The following is a 21,102-nucleotide window of genomic DNA, read 5'->3' on the forward strand; positions in this document are numbered from 1 at the left end:
AGAGAAACAAGATAGGAGTTCACAGTCAATAGAAAAATGAAAGCTTCATAGACTATCCAAACTTTGAGCTCTATCAGCATCAGACTGAATGTAAACAGCTTCTAATTAAAGAGCTTCTTCAATATTTAGGCCCAATCCCAATTCTATTTTCTACCCCTTCGCCTACCCCTCGCCCCTTGCCCCTTGAAACAAAGTGGCAAGGGGAAGTGTTACAAATTTTCCGCTAAGAAATGGGACACCACTACTACACTGTTATACGTCATCATACGTCGTTGCTAGCTCATAACGTTACGTCAGAGGACATGCGCCGATGTGCCGGGTATATGACATAAAAATATATTTTCTAATATTGTGCAATCAGTGCTGTCCACTAGCAAACTTTAGCGATTTTTTTTGCAAACGTTAAAAGAACATCATTGTAAATACAAACACAAGATTGAATGTAACATACATAAAATGAAACATTGTCATAAAAATCCTTATTAATGGCAAAAATTACTTACATTTATTTGGTCCGCTTGCTCGAGTGAGCAGCCATGTTGGAAATTTCTCTTAATTTTCCCCTTACCCCTACCCCTCCAACCAAAAGAGAACTGAGACACCCCTTCACGTGAACGCACCAAACGGAGGGGTAGGGGAAAGTGTAGGGGTAAGGGGTAGAATTGGGATTGGGCCTTAATGATGTCTGAAGCTGCGAGATGTTAACCTGACATCATCTCACAGGAGCAGCGACTGCGTTTCCTGAAGATGCAGGACCAGAGGCAACAGCAGCAGCAGGCGTCCGAGCAGGAGAAGCTAAAGCTGCTGCGGGAGAACGCTGAGAACCAGGAGGCCAAACTGCGCAGGGTTCGAGCTCTTAAAGGACAAGTGGAGCAGAAACGCATCAGCAACAGTAAACTAGGTCAGAACTTGGGAAGCAGGACCAGTATAAAGTACCTTGAAAATTTAGGAGAGTAGACCAGATAAAAATGAATGTAGAAATATCGACGTGCATAAACGTTACTTTGACGTTAGTTAAACGTTACCTAAACATGTCATTTTCCATGTAGCAACATTGGCCAAACCAATTGTGTAAGTTTGGACAGGGACTTCCTGTTTGGCTGACTGATGTCGGATGGTGGATTGTTTGAAACCAGTCTGAGAAAAAGTTTTATTTTGACATTTGTTTGGTGCTTCTAGAACTGAATAGATGTCCACTATTTATATTTGAAATATTACTCTGTTCTTTAAAGGAGTTTAAATTAATTTTACCAAAACTATGGAATGTGTAAAAGTAGACTTTTTAATAAAATGATTTAATTTAAGTCAAATGAGGTATTTTTGTTTTTTCAACCTTCTGTTTTTTTTTTATTACGATCTTATGATGGAGATACCTAATTTGCGAGATGTTCATATTTTCTCATTAGAAATGTTTGAGGATTTCTTCCTAGATCATTTACCAAGACAACATTTGTTGTGGCCCGTTTTTCCACTAATGAAACAGTTACTTTTTGTACCGTTTCCTTATTCTAAAATGCCATTAACGACTAAATAAATCATGAGGGACAACAACAAATGATCATGGAAATATAAGTGAGCGAGTAATTAACAAGAGAAGGAAATGCTTAATGTTTCTCTCTGGCTCTTTGTAGTGGAGGAGATAGAGCAGATGAACGGCCTGTTCCAGCAGAAACAGCGGGAGCTGGTGGTGGCCGTCAGCAGGGTGGAGGAGTTGAGTCGACAGTTAGAGATATTACGAAGCGGCAAAATGGACGTCGCTCACGAAGTCGGGCCGAGCTCAACGGGAGAACTGGAGAGGCTCTACAAAGAACTTCAGGTACACATACGCTACACTTTTTACGCATTTTAATTTGTATGTCCATTTATAATGTTAACGTAATGTCAGACTTGACCTTTAGAATTAAACGGCTTATTTTAGCTACTTTACCTTAAGACTTCCACATAACTTTTGTGATCGGACACTATACAGCAAAAAATGTTATCGTTTTATCAATATTTTGAATTAGCTTTTATATACTGTATATATACAGTATATATCTTTCTATGGAATTACCGTTATAGCTGATAAGTATGCAATAAAGAATTATAGAGGCACAAAATAGATAGTGAAATGAAACTATTTTGGTCTCTGCCTCACACCAAAAATTGAACAGTCCTTCTTTTGCCCTGCCGTTTTCCTTTTTCCTTCAGCTGAGAAATAAGTTGAACCAGGAGCAAAGTGCCAAACTCCAGCACCAGAGAGAGAATCTAAACAAGAGGAACCTCGAGATGGCTGCCATGGACAAAAGAGTGGCTGAACTGAAAGATCGACTGTGGAAGAAGAAAGCTGCTCTCCAACAGAAAGAGAACTTGCCTGTGAGCAACTTTCCGCTTTTCACCGGTTTGTTCTTATTTGGCAGAAATGTAACGTTCTTTCATTCTTTCCTGTGTTTGCAGCTGCCCTCTGAAAGCCAGATCTCTCAGCCCACTGCCCTGTCCCGGGTTGCCGCCGTTGGGCCGTATATTCAGACCACCCCAGCCCCTCCGGTTCCTCCCCGACAAGAGATCCTAGTGAAGCCTGCTTACCCCGACGTCGCAACTACTGTGCCCAAACCTCCCCCCAAACCAACCACAGGTACGTTTGTTGTTTGTTTATTAAATAACCATGGGATAATGCTTATGGGAATCTAAGAGGTTATGAACGAAACATCCATTTCAAAATGAAAAGCCTATCCAGTCAGTTAGCAGAATAAAACACAAGCCACGCCCACTGTTTTTGTCATTCGATATTGCATTTCAGCCAGAAAGGTGTCAGGATACTGAAGGAAAATTCACAGGGACTTTATTGTTTTTGTTTAAAGATAATGAGGTCAGTTTTGATTTTTAATGAAGACTTTAAATAACCGCAACAAAGTTGTGCAGTTCCCTGCCAACCTAAGTAACACTGCATGCATTGTTCTAGCCACCTTCCTTCAAGGTCTTCCTTGCCTTGGCGCTGTAATGCACCTTATAATGCATTGTAATGTCTCATGAATAATTGTAACTACTGTTAATACATTATAACACTTATCAATTCGTTGTTACACTTTGCATTTTTTATTTGGTTATAATTCTTTACAACAACATTTAATGTATTACAACACACATTATGAATAATCATAGCCTTTAATAACCCTTTATAATGCATTATACATAAAGGCATTAAAGGGGTCATATGACACGGCTAAAACGAATATTATCGTTTGTTTTAGATGGAATGCGATGTGTGTACACGATTTAAGGTTAAAAAACACTGTGTTTTCCACATACCGTGTATGTTTGTATCTCCTCTTTGCCCCGCCTCTCTGAAACGTGCAGATCTTTTACAAAGCTCTGAAAAGCGAGGTGTGCTATGATTGGCCGGATAACCAGTGCGTAGTGATTGGTCGAATACTGCAAGTGTGTGACAGAATTGTAACGCCTCTTACCATATTTGGAACATCAGGTTCCAAAGCAATTGTACTGACAGGTACGCCCACCTTACTTGCGTGTGCATTTGGGTGGTCTTAGTCAACTCATACCACGAACTGATGTAGATTTGTGGGGGTGTGGTTACACGAGGCGTTTCAGGCAGGTCTGGGTGAGCATTCGCTTTTAGATAGAATGCATCTTTTGTTCCGACACTTTCATTTTTGCAATTTTACGTGTCTAATACATGCATGGGCAACTTATAACACACCAAAGACACAGAAAAACACGTATTCCCGCCATATGACCACTTTAAGTAAAGTGTTACCATACATTTTTACGGTCACATGACATACACTGTCGTACCGTCCATGTGGTGTTGTACCGTTGTATTCTCTTGTGCCAATGTGACTCTGATCCATCTGTCTTTTCTTCATGTGGCAGGTATTGGTATCCTGACAAGTAAGATGTCCAAAGATTCAGAGTTGTTCTCCAGTACAGAAACCAACCGCAGTGCCCATGGCCACTCCTCCACCCTTCCCCGTATGACCAGCCACGCTTCCCAGGAGAAAGGTACAATGATAAACCTTAAAAGTTTAGCGATTTGTGACAGTTTAGGCATGTTGCTTACCCATGTTCTCTGTAATGTTCCTTACAGATCCTCAGGCAGATTTGAGACCGCCGCCGTTGCCCTTACGAAAGAACCAGAGTAGCGAGGACCTCTTGAGGGATGCCCAGGTACTGCACTGAGTGATTTGAAGGGACAGTTCACCTTAAAATGAAAATTCTGTCATCATTTACTCTCGTGTCATTTCAAATCCGTATGATCTTATTTCTTCCACAGAACACAGAAGAAGATATTTAGAAGAATGTTGTTAACCAAACAGCGACGGCACCCATTGACTTGCATTTGTTTTGTGTCCATACAATAGAAGTGAATGGGTGCTGCCGCTGTTCGGTTAACAACTTTCTTCAAAATATCTTCTTTCGTGTTCTGCAGAAGAAAGTCATACAGGTTTGAAACGACAACTGTGAGTAAATGATGACCGATGATTTTATATTTGGGAGAACTATTTCTTTAAAGGCACTGTACACCCTAGTGTTGTCAAAAATATCGATATTTCGATAAGTATCGATACTGAAGAATCTGAAACGGTTCCAATACCCATGTCCCACGTATCGATATCAGCTGCGCGTTCCCGCTCTCTTTCTCTTTTCCGACAGTGAGTTGACACACTGCACGTGAACGCATAACAACAGAGCCCCGCCTCCTCTCACAGACTTGACTCGTTTGCGGCAGTTAAATAGTGTTAATGTTAGAAAAGATGGCCAGTCTCAGTAACACATCTGGCCTGGTGCACGCTCGTTACGCTTCCCGTGTTTACCATAGCGATCCATGTATGTGCGCTGATCAATAATTTTATCCACTCGTTTCATTCGCCCTGGTTATATGTTGTTTATGTTAGTACAGAGTCTCCGCAACAGTTCTCATGTTTAATGCACGCGTTTCTGTCTTTATGTGCGCTCATCAATGATTTCATCCACTCGTCTCGTTCGCTCCGGTTAATTTGATGTTTGAAATAATGCTGGTGCGAGTAAAGTCTCCGCAACAGTTCTCGCGTGTGATACATGTTTGCACTTCCGTGTTTACCATAGCGCTCTATGTGTGTGCGCTGTTCAATGATTTCATCCACTCGTCTCATTCGCTCCGGTTAAAAGTTGTTAATGTTAGAAAGATGCGGAGTCTCTGCAACAGTTCTTGCGTTTAAGTTTGCGTTTCTGTCTATATGTGCGCTGATCAATGATTACAGTATGGGCCTATGTGAATAAAAGCCAATTTAGCCAAATAAAAATGTAGGCTATTAACTAACATTAACGAACAATGAATGAGCAATACATTTGTTCAAGTATTTATTAATCTCTTTTAAATGTTAGTTAAAAAATACAACTATTTATGTAAGCTCCCCTGTTGAAAAATCCAGTATATGCTGGGTAAGGTATGTTTTGATCGATGCTGGTTTGATCTTAAACCAGCTAAGAACCATCTTAAATCAGCATATGACCATCTTAAACCAGCACATGAGCAGTTTAAACCAGCACAAACCAGCATCAAAACATACCAAACCAGCATAGGCTGGTTTTTTCAACAGGGTCTGGTCCATTAATACTGACAAATACAACTTTGACTTTAAATAGTAAATGTATTTGTAAAATTAACATTAGATTAACAATTAATAAATAATGTAAAAATATATACCTCATTGTCTAATCTTGTACAATTTAACTTCAAATAAAATTTAAAAAGGCCTATATTGCTATTGCTTATTAGGACCTTATTGCTATGGCAGTTTATTCCCCGTGGTATCGAAAATGGTATCGAATATCGATATTTTTTTAGGTATTGAATCGAAGTTAGAAATTCCAGTATCGTGACAACACTAGTACACCCTAAAATATATTATTTTTTACCCTCAGGTCATGTAGGTGTTATTTTTGTCGTTAGTAAAAGAGTAAAGAACATTTTAAGTCATTTTAAGTGCACAGGTGACATTTTATAATGAGGCCTTAGGGGCTATTTGCACACATTTGTCTAAAAACGCAAGACACACAAAAAATAAAATGTTCCCAAAAAAACGAGGCGCTAAAATAATGAGCAGTGCTGAACGCGAGGGTCTCAAGACACACTTTTGAGATGGGATGCAATAACGGAAAAAATATATAATTTGCTACTGTAAACAAAAGCTCACTCCGCCTCCAGGGTCTTCTGGGGCCAGTTGCATTAACAGAGCCGCCAAGTTAAGACTGTGTCTTAACAACGAGTCTCACTGACTAGCAGTTAGTCTTACTTTTCAGATTTCAATTAGACCAATCTACCTTTTATGTTATGTCCAGTCTTGAAGAAAAAAATGAGATGACTAACTTGTAAGACTAGTCTAAGCAGTTAATGCAGCCGGCCCCACTGTTCTGGAACTGACATGAATAAATAAATAAAACAATTATTATAACTTGACATGCAGTCTAAGGTTTCGTTTTAGGGGGAACTATCACTTAAAGTCTGTCATCAATAACTCAACTTGTTTCAGACTCATGTCCAGCATATGCTGGGTTAGGTATGTTTTGATGCTGGTTTGACCAGCTTAAACCAGCTGTGGACCAGCACATGACCAGCTTAAACCGGCATGTTAAACCAGCACAAACCAGCATCAAAACATACCAAATCAGCATATGCTGGTTTTTCAACAGGGGTGGCTTTGTTTCTTTTGTGTAGACACACGATGAGGTTTTAAATAAAATGTAAGCGACTGACAGCCTTTCCTTGAATGGAAAGATTGCTTCTGTGGAAGTCATACAGGTTTAAAACGAAATTACAGAAATCTCATTTTTGGGTGAAGTTACCCTCGAACAAAATTTACAACGGGTGAACGCATGACAAGAATTACAGAGATGCTGTGCAGTAAATGAACAATAATGCATCAAACACCTGAGGTTTTTGTTATATCAAGATATTAAATCGATCCCACCACCAGAACAGAAGCAACCCACTAGATACACATATTAAACCTCAGTAATGTGATTGATGAGTTCATATAATCAGAATTTGAGCTTTATATCTATCTTCTTGCTGAATCTGTGCAATATGCTGATTGTCTTCTTCTCTTCTCCTCTAGTCTGCAGAGAAACCATTTGGCAAGGTTCCTCCACCTGTTCCTAGCAAACCCAAACCTGCTTTATCAGGCCAGTCCACTTTAAACAAACCTCCATACAGCACAGGCACCTTCCCCGGCAAAGGCAAATCAGCCAATCAGAAACCTCCAATGCCCCTTCCATCCCAAAACCAAACCTTACCCGCACCTCTGCCCTCCAAACCGGACACCTTACCCGCCGCGACGGTACGTCCTTTCACATCAGAGGCGGGGAAAGAGACATCCACCCCCGCCACGCTCCGCAAGCCCCAGACTGTAGCAGCGAGCTCTATCTATTCAATGTACACCCAGCAAAGCGCTCTTGGGAAGGGTTACCAAGGTCAAAGCACGCTGACCCGATCACAACCTCGACGTGAGTACAGACACCTCACATGACCCCCAAAACAGTTTGTTGCTAAGGTGTTCCTAACATGTCATTTTAAAAAGACAATATTTCTTTCATACTTACGATCCAAATCTTTCTTGTGACATTTTGGAGTTCAGAAGCTTTCATTCAACTTAAAAGGTCACCTAGGGTAGAAATGCTTTGGATATGGTATTAGAATCGAGCCGCTTTATTATTACAGCAGGGTAATGTAGTTAAATCGGTCTGAATTTTGTATCATATTTCAACAAAGTATTGGGTGAGTTTCAAATGACGTTTTTGCACCCTTGAAGGACACAGCGGGACGGGGACACGGGTCATAAAGGCGTTCCAAACAAACGTGAACATAAGAATCTCTTATAATAGAACAACCATAAACAACTTACTAATATTGAATGATATTATCGGTGTAAGAATTGTTTATTTAGGTAATTATTCATAACGAATAAAACTGTTTGTTCAACAATGTATTATCTTTAGTAAAGATTAATGTACATTTAACTGGTTATTGTAAAATAAAATAATAAAATATTTTTTGCTACAGATCATTATTATTAGTCGTTTGTGTTTGACTCTGGGTTTTGCTAATATTTTGCCATAGTAAAGTATTAAAAACTGCTTGTCAACTTTTTAACACAATATTTATTCACCTAAAAAGTAGTGTTTTTTCCATTTCTTGAAAAACAACGGCCCGAAGTTAATTTCATATGAATTTGTTTTTTTGTACATTAATTGTAATAAATTAAATGAAAACTACTCAACAGTTATTGATTTTTTGCGGAGGCCTACATGAAGTGACGTTTGGGCCGCATAATGTTTATGTTGTTTCCGTTGAAACTATCTATGTCTATTCAAGCTACAGTGGTACACATTATTTTAGATTTTATTTTGCTGTTTACTCTGGAATATACAAGAAATGACACTCTATAGCTGATTTAACAAAGTGCCTGTTTCCTATCTCTGTCCTTCTCTCAGTGTACGGTAAACCAGTCATCCCATCCAGTGGGGGGCAGCAGTCTTATCCTCAGGACAGCAGTCATACTGAGAAACTTGGAGGCTTAGATAATGATCAGGTGGACCTGGGGCCCAGTGCGGCCCCTTCAACCTCCTCCCGCGAGATCCAGGAGACAGAACGCGTTCCTCGCCCCCTCAGTCCGACCAAACTGCTGCCGTTCCTCTCGAACTCCCATCGGCTCCAGAGCGATGTCGATTTGGAGGCTTTGCGGAAGAGACTGCACCACGCGCCCAGGCCCCTGAAAAAACGCAGTTCTATAACCGAACCCGAGGGTCCGAGCGGACCCAACATCCAGAAGCTCCTCTACCAGAAGACCACACTGGCGGCCATGGAGACCACCGCCATCACCCCAGCGGGCTTCCTGCAGGTGGAGGCTGAGGATGGCAACAGAAAGGCTGAGGATGGTACCGTACCCCAGGAAGGACCCTGTGACGCGAGGATACCGGAGTGTGAGAAAGAGGATGAAGATCAGATCCCTCCACTCCTTCCACCTCGATCTCCCATTCCGGATGATAGCAGCTCTGGATTGTTCCCTCCGCCATCACTTATAGAAGAACAGGAAGTTTACGGCCCGGCCGCTCCAGAACCTTATATTGAGGAGTACCCACCTTACCCCCCACCTCCATATCCCAATATAACAGAGCAAGAGGAGGAGAGTGTTGATATGAAGGCTCCAGAGGTCACTGGACAGGTCACGCTTCCACTGGTAAGTAAAACCACATTAAGAATACACCCTAATGTTTGCTCCGACCAATCAGAAACCTTCATTAAAAGATTGTCAGGCATTGTGGTGTTTGATGAGTTTTGTGAAGTGTTACATGCCATGGTACTGTCCCAAACAATTCAGTTGTTAGTACATCATAGGTCAACGAATGTATGGGTCGTTTAGGTTTTCACATGACTGTAATGTGGAGTAAATCAGTGCTTCTATACGTTTCCAAGTGGATCATAAGGATTGAATTTGTAAGGCTGTATTTGGAACAAGCACAAGAATATTTCAAGCTCAGGTACAACCACAGATAGAGATGAGAGCAGGAGAGAGAGTGTGAGAACAGGTCGGGTCAGTGGAGATCGAAATCAGAGCATCCATTCTGGGGTGTTGCTTAGCAACCAGTCACACTAAAATTCTGCACGCAGATCTCATTAAACATTTAAATGGAGCAGAAGTGGCAACCAGTGACCCTCAATGGGCTTTTAATATGCGAAATGAAAGAATGGTTCTGTTCAAAGTCAAGCTAATATGTAGACGTTCCTGATGTCTAAAATCCTTACGACTAACTTTATTAATTAGATTTATATGTACTGTATGTTATGTCCTACCAGTAATTTGTATATAATATAAATAATCGGACAATAAGATGCTTCGTTCCTAATCGTGAATCCACCATTCATTCTCTCTTGTTTATCAGGGCAAAAGAACAAACTTGCGCAAGACGGGCTCAGAGCGCATCGACCACGGGATGCGTGTGCGGTTCAACCCACTGGCCCTCCTGCTGGACTCCTCTCTGGAGGGTGAATACGACCTGGTCCAAAGAATCATATACGACGTGAGGAATCATGTTCGAGATAAATCAGTCTGATGAACTACCGAGCAATTTAAAGGTCCAATGTAAATATACATACAGTGAGGGAAATAATTATTTGATCCCCTGCTGATTTTGTAAGTTTGCCTGCTTACAAAGAAATGATGGGTCTAAAATTGTTATGGTAGGTTTATTTTAACTGATAGAGACAGAACATAAAAAATCAGGGGAAAAAATGTTATATAAAGGTTATAAATTGATTTGCATTTCAGTCAGTGAAATAAGTATTTATCCTAACTTGGTGGAGAAACCCTTGTTGGCAAGCACAGAGGTAAGACATTTCTGATAGTTGGTCACCAGGTTTGCACATGTGTCCGGATACATTTAGTCCACTCCTCTGTCAATCTTTAAGGTTTCTTGGCTGTCGCTCAGCAAATTGGAGTTTTAGCCTCCTTCACAGAGGTTCTATAGGACTAGGGTCTAGAGACTGGCTAGGACATATAATGTGCTTCTCCTTAAGCCACTCTTTGGTTGTCTTGGCAATATGTTTTGGGTCTTTGTCAAGTTAAAGGCACATCCACGACCCATCTTCAGTGATCTAGTTAAGGGGAGGAGGTTCTCATCCAAGATTTTACGGTACACTGGCCCGTCCCTCAGCCCCTCAATGCGGTGAAGTCATCCTGTGCCCGTGGCAGAGATAAAAAGCCCTAAAGCATAATGTTTCCAACAATTCTCTGTAGGGAGGGTTTTTCTTGGGGTCATAGTCGGCATTTCTCTCCCTCCAAAAACAGGAGTCAATTTTGGTCTCACAGCACTTTCTCCAAAGCCTTTTCTGAATCATTTTGATTCAAACGTTTGATTCTTCTTGGGGAGGAGGACCTTGCGGGGGTGCTTCAGGATTTCAATCTATTGTGGCATAGCGTGTTACCAATGGTTTGCTTGCTAACTGTGTTCCCAACTGTCTTGAAATCATTAACAAGCTTCTTCCGTGTAGTTCTGGGCTGATCTTTAACCTTTCTCATGATCATCTTTACCCCATTGGGGAAATCTTGCAGGGAGCTCCAGAACAAGAGCATTTGATAGTTATTTAGTATTTCTTCTATTTCCAAATAATTGCACCAACAGTTGTCTCCTTCTCACCAAGCTTCTGTCTGTAGCCTATTCAAGGTTTGTGCAGGTCTCCAATCTTGTCGCTGACATCCTTTAAAACCTACTTGGTCTTGACCATGGTGGTGGAGAGGTTGAAATGGAAGATACAGATTCTGTTGACAGGCATCTTTTATATACATAACAAGCTGACTTAGGAGTACTTTCTTAAAGTGACAGGACTAATCTGCGGTCCATATAGGCACATAACCAATCTGTGGAGCCAGAATTCTTGCTGGTTGGTAGGGGATCAAATACTTATTTCACTGACTGAAATGCAAATCAATTTATAACCTTTATATAACATTTTCCCCCTGATTTTTTGGTTGATAAAAATTATAGACCCTTCATTTCTTTGTAAGCAGGCAAACTTAGAAAATCAGCAGGGGATCAAATAATTATTTCCCTAACTGTAACTAATATACAGTACATAAAAATCTTACATAATGAAGAGTTATGTTTTTATCTTAGAATGAGCCATTTCTATCTACACACACCGCGGGTCCCCTTGCATCGAATTGACCATGTTCTTTCTACAGCTAAAGACGGACAAACTGCTCTACAGAGCGCAATTCGTAAATACATTATCTCTTTCGGCAAAGAAAACGTGATGACATCTTAGTTCTGTGTCAGTCACCGTAGTGCTTCGAAAGGGAGGGGTGAGCGGTGGAGTGAGCCATTGCTTGCAATTCGCAACCTCACTGCTAGATGCCGCTAAATATCATACACTGGACCTTTGAAAGCATGCAAATGCAGTAGATGCGATACCAAACATGACAATGTGTCGTATAAGAGCTTTGCAATGCAAAAGTGCTCATGTGTGATTTATTCAGGTGGACGACCCCAGTATGCCCAACGATGAGGGCATCACGGCTTTGCATAATGCCGTTTGCGCTGGACACACGGAAATCGTGAAGTTCCTGGTGCAGTTTGGAGTGAACATGAATGCTGCGGATAGTGATGGATGGTACGCAACATCATTTTTCAAAACATCATTTTGCTGTGTTTGTAGTAGTGGCCAAAAGTAATGTTCAGGGATGTTTGCCTTCAAGTAATGTTCAATGTTTGCCTTAAAGTCCCCGTGAACTGGAAGTTGCGATCATTTTTAATTCCGTATTCTGACACATTTTCGAGTGAAAAGGAATTTCAAAGGAGAACATTAGTGGGCGTGGCTTGCGTTTTTCAACTGCGAATTGATTGAATATGTAAAAACATTTGTTGCATTGATTTTGAAATGAAACTGCAGCAGACTGACAGTTGAAGGGGAGGAGTTAACGGATGCTCCGGCCAAGCCGTCTAATTTACGTCATTTGAGATGGATCGTCATTTCAGGGCGGAAGTGCATTTTCAGATTTTAATTGAAGATTGTGAGGGTACATGAATTTTAAAAAGAAAATGACCCACATTGATAAGCTATTTACTATAAACGCCGCAGTATTTCATGAAAAAATAAGAATAGTCATTTTTTATTTCACTGGGACTTTAAATGCCCTCTTAGGTTAGATTAAACCATAAACTTTGAGGGCTATGGTATAAAATGGGCGAAACACTTTATAATTAATATTTATTTATCACTTCTTCTTTCAGGACTCCCCTACATTGTGCCGCCTCTTGTAATAACGTGCAGGTGTGTAAGTTCCTGGTGGAGTCCGGAGCTGCTATTTACGCCATGACATACAGCGACTTGCAGACGGCAGCCGATAAGTGCGAGGAGATGGAGGAAGGCTATGCCCAGTGCTCCCAGTTTCTCTACGGTGAGAGACCTGATATTACGAAATAGACAAACTTGTAGAGCATGGTGCCTATGAGTTATGAAACATGAATTTTGTAAAACATTTGTAAAAAATGTGCATTCTGCTGTTCTTCCACAGGTGTGCAGGAGAAGATGGGCATCATGAACAGGGGGGTAGTTTATGCCCTGTGGAAGTACGATGCCGAGTCTCCGGACGAGTTGTCGTTTAAAGAGGGAGACTGTCTGACGGTCCTAAGAAGAGAAGACGACGAAGAGACTGAGTGGTGGTGGGCGAGATGTGCCGACAACGAGGGCTATATACCTCGCAATCTGCTCGGGGTGAGAAACCACGTTCAATTGTTGTATTTGTTTGCATTTGTTTACTACAAGCTGGTAAGATTTGCTTCTTTTTTTGTAGCTGTATCCAAGAATCAAGCCCCGACAGAGAAGCCTCGCGTAAAATCTCGAAATCTGCGCAGATGAGGCTGAGGTTTTGGGGGGGGAATGAGGTCTATCGTTTCAATGAACGCTTCGTCCCGGAGCACTGAAGGAAGTTCTGAAGAACGCATCGGATTTGAGTTGTGAATAAAAACCATGAATAAAAGTTTCATAGCAGAATGTTTTACATGTTTGTAAGGTTTAAACCTTTTAGCACAGGTAGATTGAAGTTAGATGCACATTTAGGCATGTATGTTTGAAGTAAAGGAGAATTTATCGATGGCACAGATCCATTGATATATTGAACAGGAGTATTATGTCTCGTATGAAGGATTTCAGTGATTTGCTATTGTTCATCTTTTAGATTTCTGTTGCACAAATGCTCATTTGTTTGACTAAACCTCTTGCAGATTTGAGATTTTTATATTTTTTCTTAATCTTATCCGTAACGCCATCCATGAACTTGTTCTTATGGTGCTTGCTGCTACGCTACAACGGTGTGTTCTGTGAACAATTAACAATTTATTCTGCAGCGTAAATACCACTTATCCTTTATCGTAATAAAAACTTTGAGTCAACATCCTAACATGTTTGTCTTTTTGATTTTAAGTTAATCTTCTGGTTCAAACTTTTATTTCTTCAATAAAAAAATGAAACCACAACAAAGGGCTTCCACAATCAAACGTTAATTCTTTATTACTAATACACCAAAGCAATAGATGTCTGATCTTGTTCGCAGGCTTCACCTTTTCAGGAAGTAGCCTACATGAAGATACATCCCAACATTAATATAGCCAACCGGCTGCACTTCAGACAATGTTAACTGTTATTTGTGTAAGCACAACATGCACTGTTGACATTACTGTGAGAAGAGATCCATTAATGAAACCAGAGAACAAATGAAATTGTTCGTAAAACCATAAAATTTACGCAACAATGGTTCTGACGAACAATTTACTCTGAAGTTTGTTCTCTGGTGAATAAAGTCTAAAGCATATACTAGGACGATGTTGAATAAAATAGGCTTTTACAGATGACACATTGTTAGTTAGTAATCGTTACATTTAGATCCATGATCAATACATTCAATGTTTTTAATAATTGCACAATATCTCGAATAGAAAAGCATGGGTGAACAAAACGACACAATTGTTATCTTGCTTCCTGTGCTTGCGTGGTATCTCACAACAGACGCTGGTTGCACAAAGCTGCCAAGTGTTTTCACTCGAACCCTGTAATACAACCTTCCATACAAACAAGCACACAATGTGTGCAAAATATTTGCGTCATTATAATGTGTAACGTGGCACATTAAGCCTGATTTGTGCTAAAGAAAGTTGGTGCGATGTTTCATGACACCAACAAATGAGCTGATCAATGGTCGCAGGGGCGGATTGGCCATCTGGCTTACCGGGCGTTTTCCCGGTGGGCCGCTAACGTATGGGGCCGGAACGGAGGCGTTGGCCGCTTAGACGGACGTATTATAACGTCCCCCCCTCCCGTTGACAGATTAGGTGGAGGGCCGATGTTGGCCTAAAAATGCTAGGGTCGATTTTTCTTCCCAGTCCAGCCCTGAATGGTCGTCATTAATGGAAAACAGCAAATTTGTGTCAAATGTGCATGAAACCATTCTTACATAAATTGCTGCAATTTGCAAATGTGATTTAAGAATGAAACAAAATGACTAAAAATGATTTTAAAATTTCACAGAAATTCAAGCTGCTCATGTCTCGCTACAAGTCTAAAGGGTGCGCCAAATCTACTCCACTCCTAAAAATAAAAGTTTTAAAAGAGGTAATTTACAGCGATGCCATAGAAGAAACATTTTTGGTTCTCTAAAGGTTATTGAAAATTTCTTTCTTACATTTTTAATGGCCTTTTTAGCACTATAAATCAACTTTAAAGAACGAGAAAGGATCTGCAGATGTGGAAAGTTCTTTATCGAACCATACATCCAAGAAAGGTTCTACGGCATTATTTAACACTTTTATTTTAAAGGTCCAGTGTGTCATTTTTTTGGAGGATCTATTGACAAAAATGCAATATAAGATACATAACTATGTCTTCAGATGTGTTTAAAGACCTTCCATAAGGAAGAGTTGTGTTTGTATTATCTTAGAATGAGCTATTTCTATCTACACACACCGCGGGTCCCCTTAAATGGAATTCGCCATGTTGTTTCTACAGTAGCCCTAAACGGACAAACTGCTCTACAGAGTGCGTTTCATAAATATGTTATCTCTTTCGGCAAAGAAGCGAAAACGTGACGACATCTTAGTTCTGTGTCGGCCACCGTAGTGCTTCGAAAGGGAGGGGCGAGCGGTGGAGTGAGCCACTAGATGCTGCTAAATTTCCTACACTGGACCTTTAAGAGGGGGTAATGTGTAATGTTGAATACTGCTGAGGATCTGAGAAACCAAAATGGACAATTACATATTTTCCAATCAGATAGATGCTACCATTGCATTCTCATATCTATAATGCAGAAAGGAGTTATAACAGACACCCAGTTTAGACCACAGCTTAGCGACTCCAAACCCCACATGCCTTCTCAAGGTCATCCAATTACCACAATATTGGAAGCACACACACACGCACACACAAGTAGAAATGTAAAAAACTTTTCAAACTCTTTCCCCCACCAGACACACTTTACAGAGAAACCATTACACCACAAACCTACAAAAGGTTCCAAAACAACAGGCAAATCTATGATTAAAGTAGCACAAAGCAGCCTGTTGCTAATATGAGTGAAAGAATAAAAGGTGCACGACAGAATTAGTAGGCAAAGGCAGGTAAAGGAAATGACTGCATGATGGAAACGAATGTTTTTGATGTCACTTCCTGTGGGTCTCTATGTATCTAACTGTGGTTCTGGTTGCGGTTCTGGTCAGGCACTTGGTTCTGAGTGGACGGCAGAAGGTGCGTCACGTGTCCAATGCCTTTGGTGACACCCTCTCTAAAGAGCAGCTTGGCTCCTACGCGCAGATACTCGGGGTGCTTTAAGAATCGGAAAGACACTACGGCTCTTTCTCCTGTCCGCAGCTCCTCCTAAAAGAGACACAAACAGATATATTTCAATTAAAAGCAACAGTTTTTACAAAAACGAAAATTCTTCATTGAAAATAAAACAATTCTCACTGTTGAAGGAAAAAAAATGTTTGTGTGTGCAAAAAATATAACAGCCCTTTGGGGGGGAGCTTCTTCCCTAACCTTAAAAATGTAAATCTGGAAGGTACATTTTATTTAGCAAAACTAAACTGAATTTAAACAATCACACCTTGCCAAGCAGGCACTCCACCGTGGCGGTCTGCCTCACATTCCCCACGTGCACCGTGACCTGGAAACCACGGCGGAACGTCTTGGCATGAAACAGGAGGACGATGGCGGCTTCAAACTGCCAGCAGATGGTAGGGTTCATCTTAGGACTCACCATTACCATGCCCTAAATACACAAGTGCAATGTTACTGTTTTCCGGCCTTCACTGCATCAGTGCAATATGTGTTGTTTTCATTACAGTTTCACGGACCTTTCGTAGTAATGAGCGATCGAAGTTTCCCAGCGCAAGCGTAGCCGCCTGTCCGGCTCTCAGCACGCGGCATCCAGAGCGATTTCTGTGAATGCTGCACACCTTCAACCTCAAGAACTTCCCATCGTCCGTAGGGCCCACAACTAACCGATCTCCTTCACGACATACGCCGCTACAGAGAGGAAATTAACATAAAAATGAACTATCAACAAGAAATAAGCTAAAGTGATATATAAGCTATAGATGCAACAGGTGACTGACCTGTATAGTGTCCCACCAACTACAGTCCCCACATCAGGAACACTGTAAATCTCATCCACCTGCAAGAAACAATGTTTTCACATCAATTTAAGATGGAGACAGCATGTGTGCTGCTTTGTGTGTGTTGTGTTTGTGTGTACCTGGAATTCTGTCAGCTGCTGCATGAGTTCCTCTTGCTCCTTGCTGTTGCTTAGAGGAGGCAATATGTTGAAAAAGACCTTCAGAAGATCCAGATTCTCTCCAGATACACTGGAGAGGGTGAAGATGGGCGTAATACTGTGGGGACAGAGATGCGTCATTACAGTATATGCAAACACGTAAACTAGTAATGCACAACAAAGCGATGGGGTAACAAGGGTGGCGTGATGCTTTGTGATCCAGTTCAATGCACTGGCAGATTCACGTGTACCTGGATGATTGTGCGAACTGCTGTGCGGCGGTCACCGCATCATCAGGGTTGGCCACCACCATTGGGACCTTGTTGCAGCCGGGCTGTTTGAGAACTCTCTCCAGCTGACGGACGGTTTTCTCCACGGTGCTTTTGGCACACAGGTCCACCTTACTCACTACAATGAATATGGGCACTTTTAGGGCCATGGCCAAACCCAGGTGCTCCCGTGTTGTGCCGGCTAAGAAAGAATTTGACCAAATGAAAATAAAATATCATGTATATTAGATTTAATAGAATAGACTGACAGATTTTGCATGCAAATGAATCGAATGAATGTGAAAATACGAACCAATGCCTGTGTTGGCCCCTACAACCAGCATGGCAAAGTCCGGGCAGTAACTTGTAAGGCCAAATATGGTGGTTTTCAGGTACTTGTAATGACCGGCCAGATCGATAAATGTGATCATCTTAGAAGAGCTTTCACATATTTCCTCTGCTGTACGGGAATCGCTGTAGTTAACAACCTAAATCAGTGAGAAAAAGACAATCGCTTTACATTCCTTTCCAAATAGGCAAGCAGGGGGTTACAGAACTTGGCAAATTGGGAAAAAACTGCGCTTGCAGGTCCGATTCAATTATTGAAATTTAACATTTGCATTTACAACCGCCATCCCCTTGTCCTACAGCAAAAAAAAATATTGATAAAAAATGTGAATCAATCACATTTCAAAGTTTTGCTTTTTCAGTCCGTAAGTTATTGTTTAATGTAAAAGCCTTGACAACAGCTAGAAAACATTAATAATAGTTATAATAAATATTTTTTTAAAAACACAACTGAAAAATGATAAAGATTCCAAAAAAAAGAATAATCTTCATCTGTATAAAACAACAGAAACAGCTTTCAGAAACGTATTGAAGAAGAAACATAAAATTAAATAAATATTAACCATTAAGAAAAAGAAAGAAAGTAAAGACAATCACTGACCTCTCCTTTGCTGTTGAAGCCAAGGATCTCGAAACTGATGCTGGACGTCCGTCCGGTTTGAATCTCATGCAAGTGTCTGAAGAGGTTAAGTCTCGCCCTGCCTCGCCCGTTATCAAGCTCTCCCTGAGTCAACACGCCCAGCAGAGTCGACTTTCCTGAGTCCACGTTACCCAGAACAGCCACACGAAGATCCAGGAACTACACACACAAACACAACATCTTCAAAAAATAGTAAAACATTCATAAGTGGGTCAATGGCAAATAAGGATGTTCAAGGTTTTGAAAAAGGGGAACATTTTGAGATCTAAGCATTCTGTGTTTTTACACAATTTACCAAAAGAAAGCAGGTTTAAAGACTCAGAAATTCCTAGTGTATAAATATGATTTTTATGTTATTTATAATAACTCAAGACAAAATTAAAATAAAAATTCCAGAATTTTAGATATTGAAGTAGGTTACCACAAAACACAAAATGAATTTTAATTCTTCGAATTCATGAATTGTTTATTTTGATGTTTTACAAATATTGGTATCTGAACGTAAAAAAAGAGTGTTACAAAGTTTTCAACTGCTAGAATGACAAGAACAGCAATTTACAATAAAACGACTCACTGTTGCATCACTAGCTAACCTGTTGGTCATCTGGAACTTTCCGCACCAGAACTTCTGCGATTTTTCGTCGAGCCCGATCACACTCGACTTCCCTCTCTCTCAGAAGTGTGATATCAGCTCCCACCCTGCACAAAGTCATAGAGTTTTACAAAACACACGTGTAAGCATTAACATGAAAGAATGAATGAGATGTCTGTTAGACATCATGTTGTTTAGTCTGCATACCTCTCAGCCATCCTGCGAAGGGTCTTCAATGATGTTTTCATATCTTCTTCTGTCAGTCCAACCAGCAGACCATTATCCTCCACCCCGATCTGATACACAGCCTCCCCACGGCCCTCCTGGAGTCGCCATTTCAACTGTGTGGCCAGATGCTCGAACCGATACTGTGTGGGGTTAACCAGCTTCAGCTGCGCAGATGATGTGTGCAGTGTGATGTCAGAAAACACATTAAAATGAGAGTTTCATTTCTTTATGACTTGATATTGTGATAGTGGCCGTGTACCTTGTATTCAATGTTTCCCTCTTCAGCCTAAAAGGTAACAAAGATGCGTCAAAACATCTGTTGAATTTAAAGTGCTGCAGAAGAGATTTTGACAAACTGTGTGTGGCAAAAGTAATGCTGCGTTCCAGACACATCGGATGTGGGATATTTCCCGCCTCAAACCCGGAAATAACGATTGTAGTAACATTAAAAACATTCAAACAATATCACTAATGACAATGTCACTTGTACATTCAAAGTAAGTTTTATTAACATTGGAACAGTGCTGTTCTAGAAATTATTTCCCGGTTGAGGGGGGAAATATCCTAAATCCGAGTTGTCTGAAACGCAGCACAGGAGTATTTGTAATTCTGTTTTTTTTTTGTATTGTATTATTCTGTACAACAACGCAGTTGTCTTTATATTTATAGACAAAACGTTTTTACATGTCATGTATTATAATTTTAGAGTAGCGACATATCATTTTGGCGGATGTCACTGTTCCTATGGTATATTGCGTATACGTCATATTCTGCTGAGCATCTTGTAATAATACACTTGTTATTACAGCGTTATTAAATTACATTAACATGTAATATGTATCAAAAGGACACTGTTGTTAGACACAAAATTGTTACTGCTTTCTGTCTTGTGAGATCTTGTTTATTTAAACGTCACGGTGAGAATCTCCGCAGGCTAACGGCTAGCATCAGCCAACACATAACGTTACAGTATCCATTTAACGTTACCTCCGGTGGTAAAAACGGCGGAGGCTCGTTTGCCTTCTTGCCCCTCCGTCGTTTCCCTCTCTTGCCCCTTCGAGATTTCTTCTTCTTTGGTGCATTTTCTGCTGCATTCTGCGGGCTGTTTGTTTTTGGCGCAGAGTTGATGCTGCAGCGCTCTGTAACCTGCACATCCATATAGCTCGCTTTTAACAAAAGCTACGTTTTTAAAGGGTGGTATATGTGCGTTAAATCGAATGTATATGTATTTTAAGAATGCACGAGGCCGTGCATTTCTTATCATTCATGTTATCTATTGCACTGGCGGTCCGGGAGCCATGAGCACAGTTACAGCCTCCTCCGTAAGCCCGCCCCCTCCAAACTCGTCATTCGTGCATTTCATCCGTCAAGCATAATGTATATATGTTTATATATATATATATATGAAGAATTTGTTTCCAAAAAGAGATAACTCAGTTTCATGTTTTTTTGTGTTTTATTGTGTTAGTTAGCTGTATTTTTGTTTAGCTCTTATGGCTTACATCAAAACAAACCAACTGCAGTTTGATTGATATTTATTGGAATGCACCATCAGTTTGTATTGCGTCGGAACCATTGTATGTGGGTGGGACAGGACCCACTCACTTTTTAAGACCAATGATATTGGACCGACTCACTTTTAGCGTCTCTCATTTAGCGCAGAGTCCCGTCAGTCAAATCCGTTCCACATGAGGAAGCTTAATAAATGAAACTCCATAGCCTTGACTT

The 21,102-nt window shown here is 40.7% G+C and overlaps 2 protein-coding genes across 2 annotated transcripts in view; one reads left to right on the forward strand and one right to left on the reverse strand.

The window, feature by feature from the left end:
- tp53bp2b (tumor protein p53 binding protein, 2b) overlaps nt 1–13,934 on the forward strand; it is a 28,449-nt gene extending 14,515 nt beyond the window's left edge. The window contains exons 6-18 of the mRNA XM_057325565.1: nt 724–901; nt 1,632–1,816; nt 2,191–2,355; nt 2,437–2,614; nt 3,871–3,999; nt 4,085–4,164; nt 7,095–7,482; nt 8,470–9,215; nt 9,919–10,056; nt 12,012–12,145; nt 12,766–12,932; nt 13,050–13,249; nt 13,329–13,934. Of these exons, the coding sequence (XP_057181548.1) occupies nt 724–901; nt 1,632–1,816; nt 2,191–2,355; nt 2,437–2,614; nt 3,871–3,999; nt 4,085–4,164; nt 7,095–7,482; nt 8,470–9,215; nt 9,919–10,056; nt 12,012–12,145; nt 12,766–12,932; nt 13,050–13,249; nt 13,329–13,370 (2,730 nt within the window). The 3' untranslated portion in view covers nt 13,371–13,934. The remainder of the gene's footprint in view (nt 1–723; nt 902–1,631; nt 1,817–2,190; nt 2,356–2,436; nt 2,615–3,870; nt 4,000–4,084; nt 4,165–7,094; nt 7,483–8,469; nt 9,216–9,918; nt 10,057–12,011; nt 12,146–12,765; nt 12,933–13,049; nt 13,250–13,328) is intronic.
- An 84-nt stretch (nt 13,935–14,018) lies between these two features.
- gtpbp2b (GTP binding protein 2b) lies at nt 14,019–20,707 on the reverse strand. Its single transcript, XM_057325566.1, has 12 exons — nt 20,362–20,707; nt 19,634–19,660; nt 19,354–19,538; nt 19,148–19,253; nt 18,516–18,713; nt 17,880–18,054; nt 17,549–17,768; nt 17,280–17,415; nt 17,140–17,198; nt 16,879–17,050; nt 16,629–16,793; nt 14,019–16,399 (listed from the first exon to the last, which is right to left on the reverse strand). Exons 1-12 carry the CDS (start codon nt 20,530–20,532, stop codon nt 16,211–16,213), a joined length of 1,803 nt encoding a protein of 600 aa, XP_057181549.1. The 5' UTR covers nt 20,533–20,707; the 3' UTR covers nt 14,019–16,210.
- Between the last annotated feature and the right edge of the window lie 395 nt (nt 20,708–21,102).

This window comes from Triplophysa rosa, linkage group LG25, assembly GCF_024868665.1.
Source record: "Triplophysa rosa linkage group LG25, Trosa_1v2, whole genome shotgun sequence".
In the NCBI taxonomy this organism is placed as follows: Eukaryota; Metazoa; Chordata; class Actinopteri; order Cypriniformes; family Nemacheilidae; genus Triplophysa; species Triplophysa rosa.

What these genes read in the sequence shown, in the direction of transcription:
- gtpbp2b (XM_057325566.1), bottom strand. Translation starts at nt 20,532, where the DNA reads ATGGATGTGCAGGTTACAGAGCGCTGCAGCATCAACTCTGCGCCAAAA. An exon ending in GTTGGTGGGACACTATACAG is followed by an intron (nt 17,051 to 17,139) that starts GTCAGTCACCTG and finishes TCCTCTCTGTAG; the next exon opens with CGGCGTATGTCGTGAAGGAG. An exon ending in ATCGCTCATTACTACGAAAG is followed by an intron (nt 16,794 to 16,878) that starts GTCCGTGAAACT and finishes TTGTGTATTTAG; the next exon opens with GGCATGGTAATGGTGAGTCC.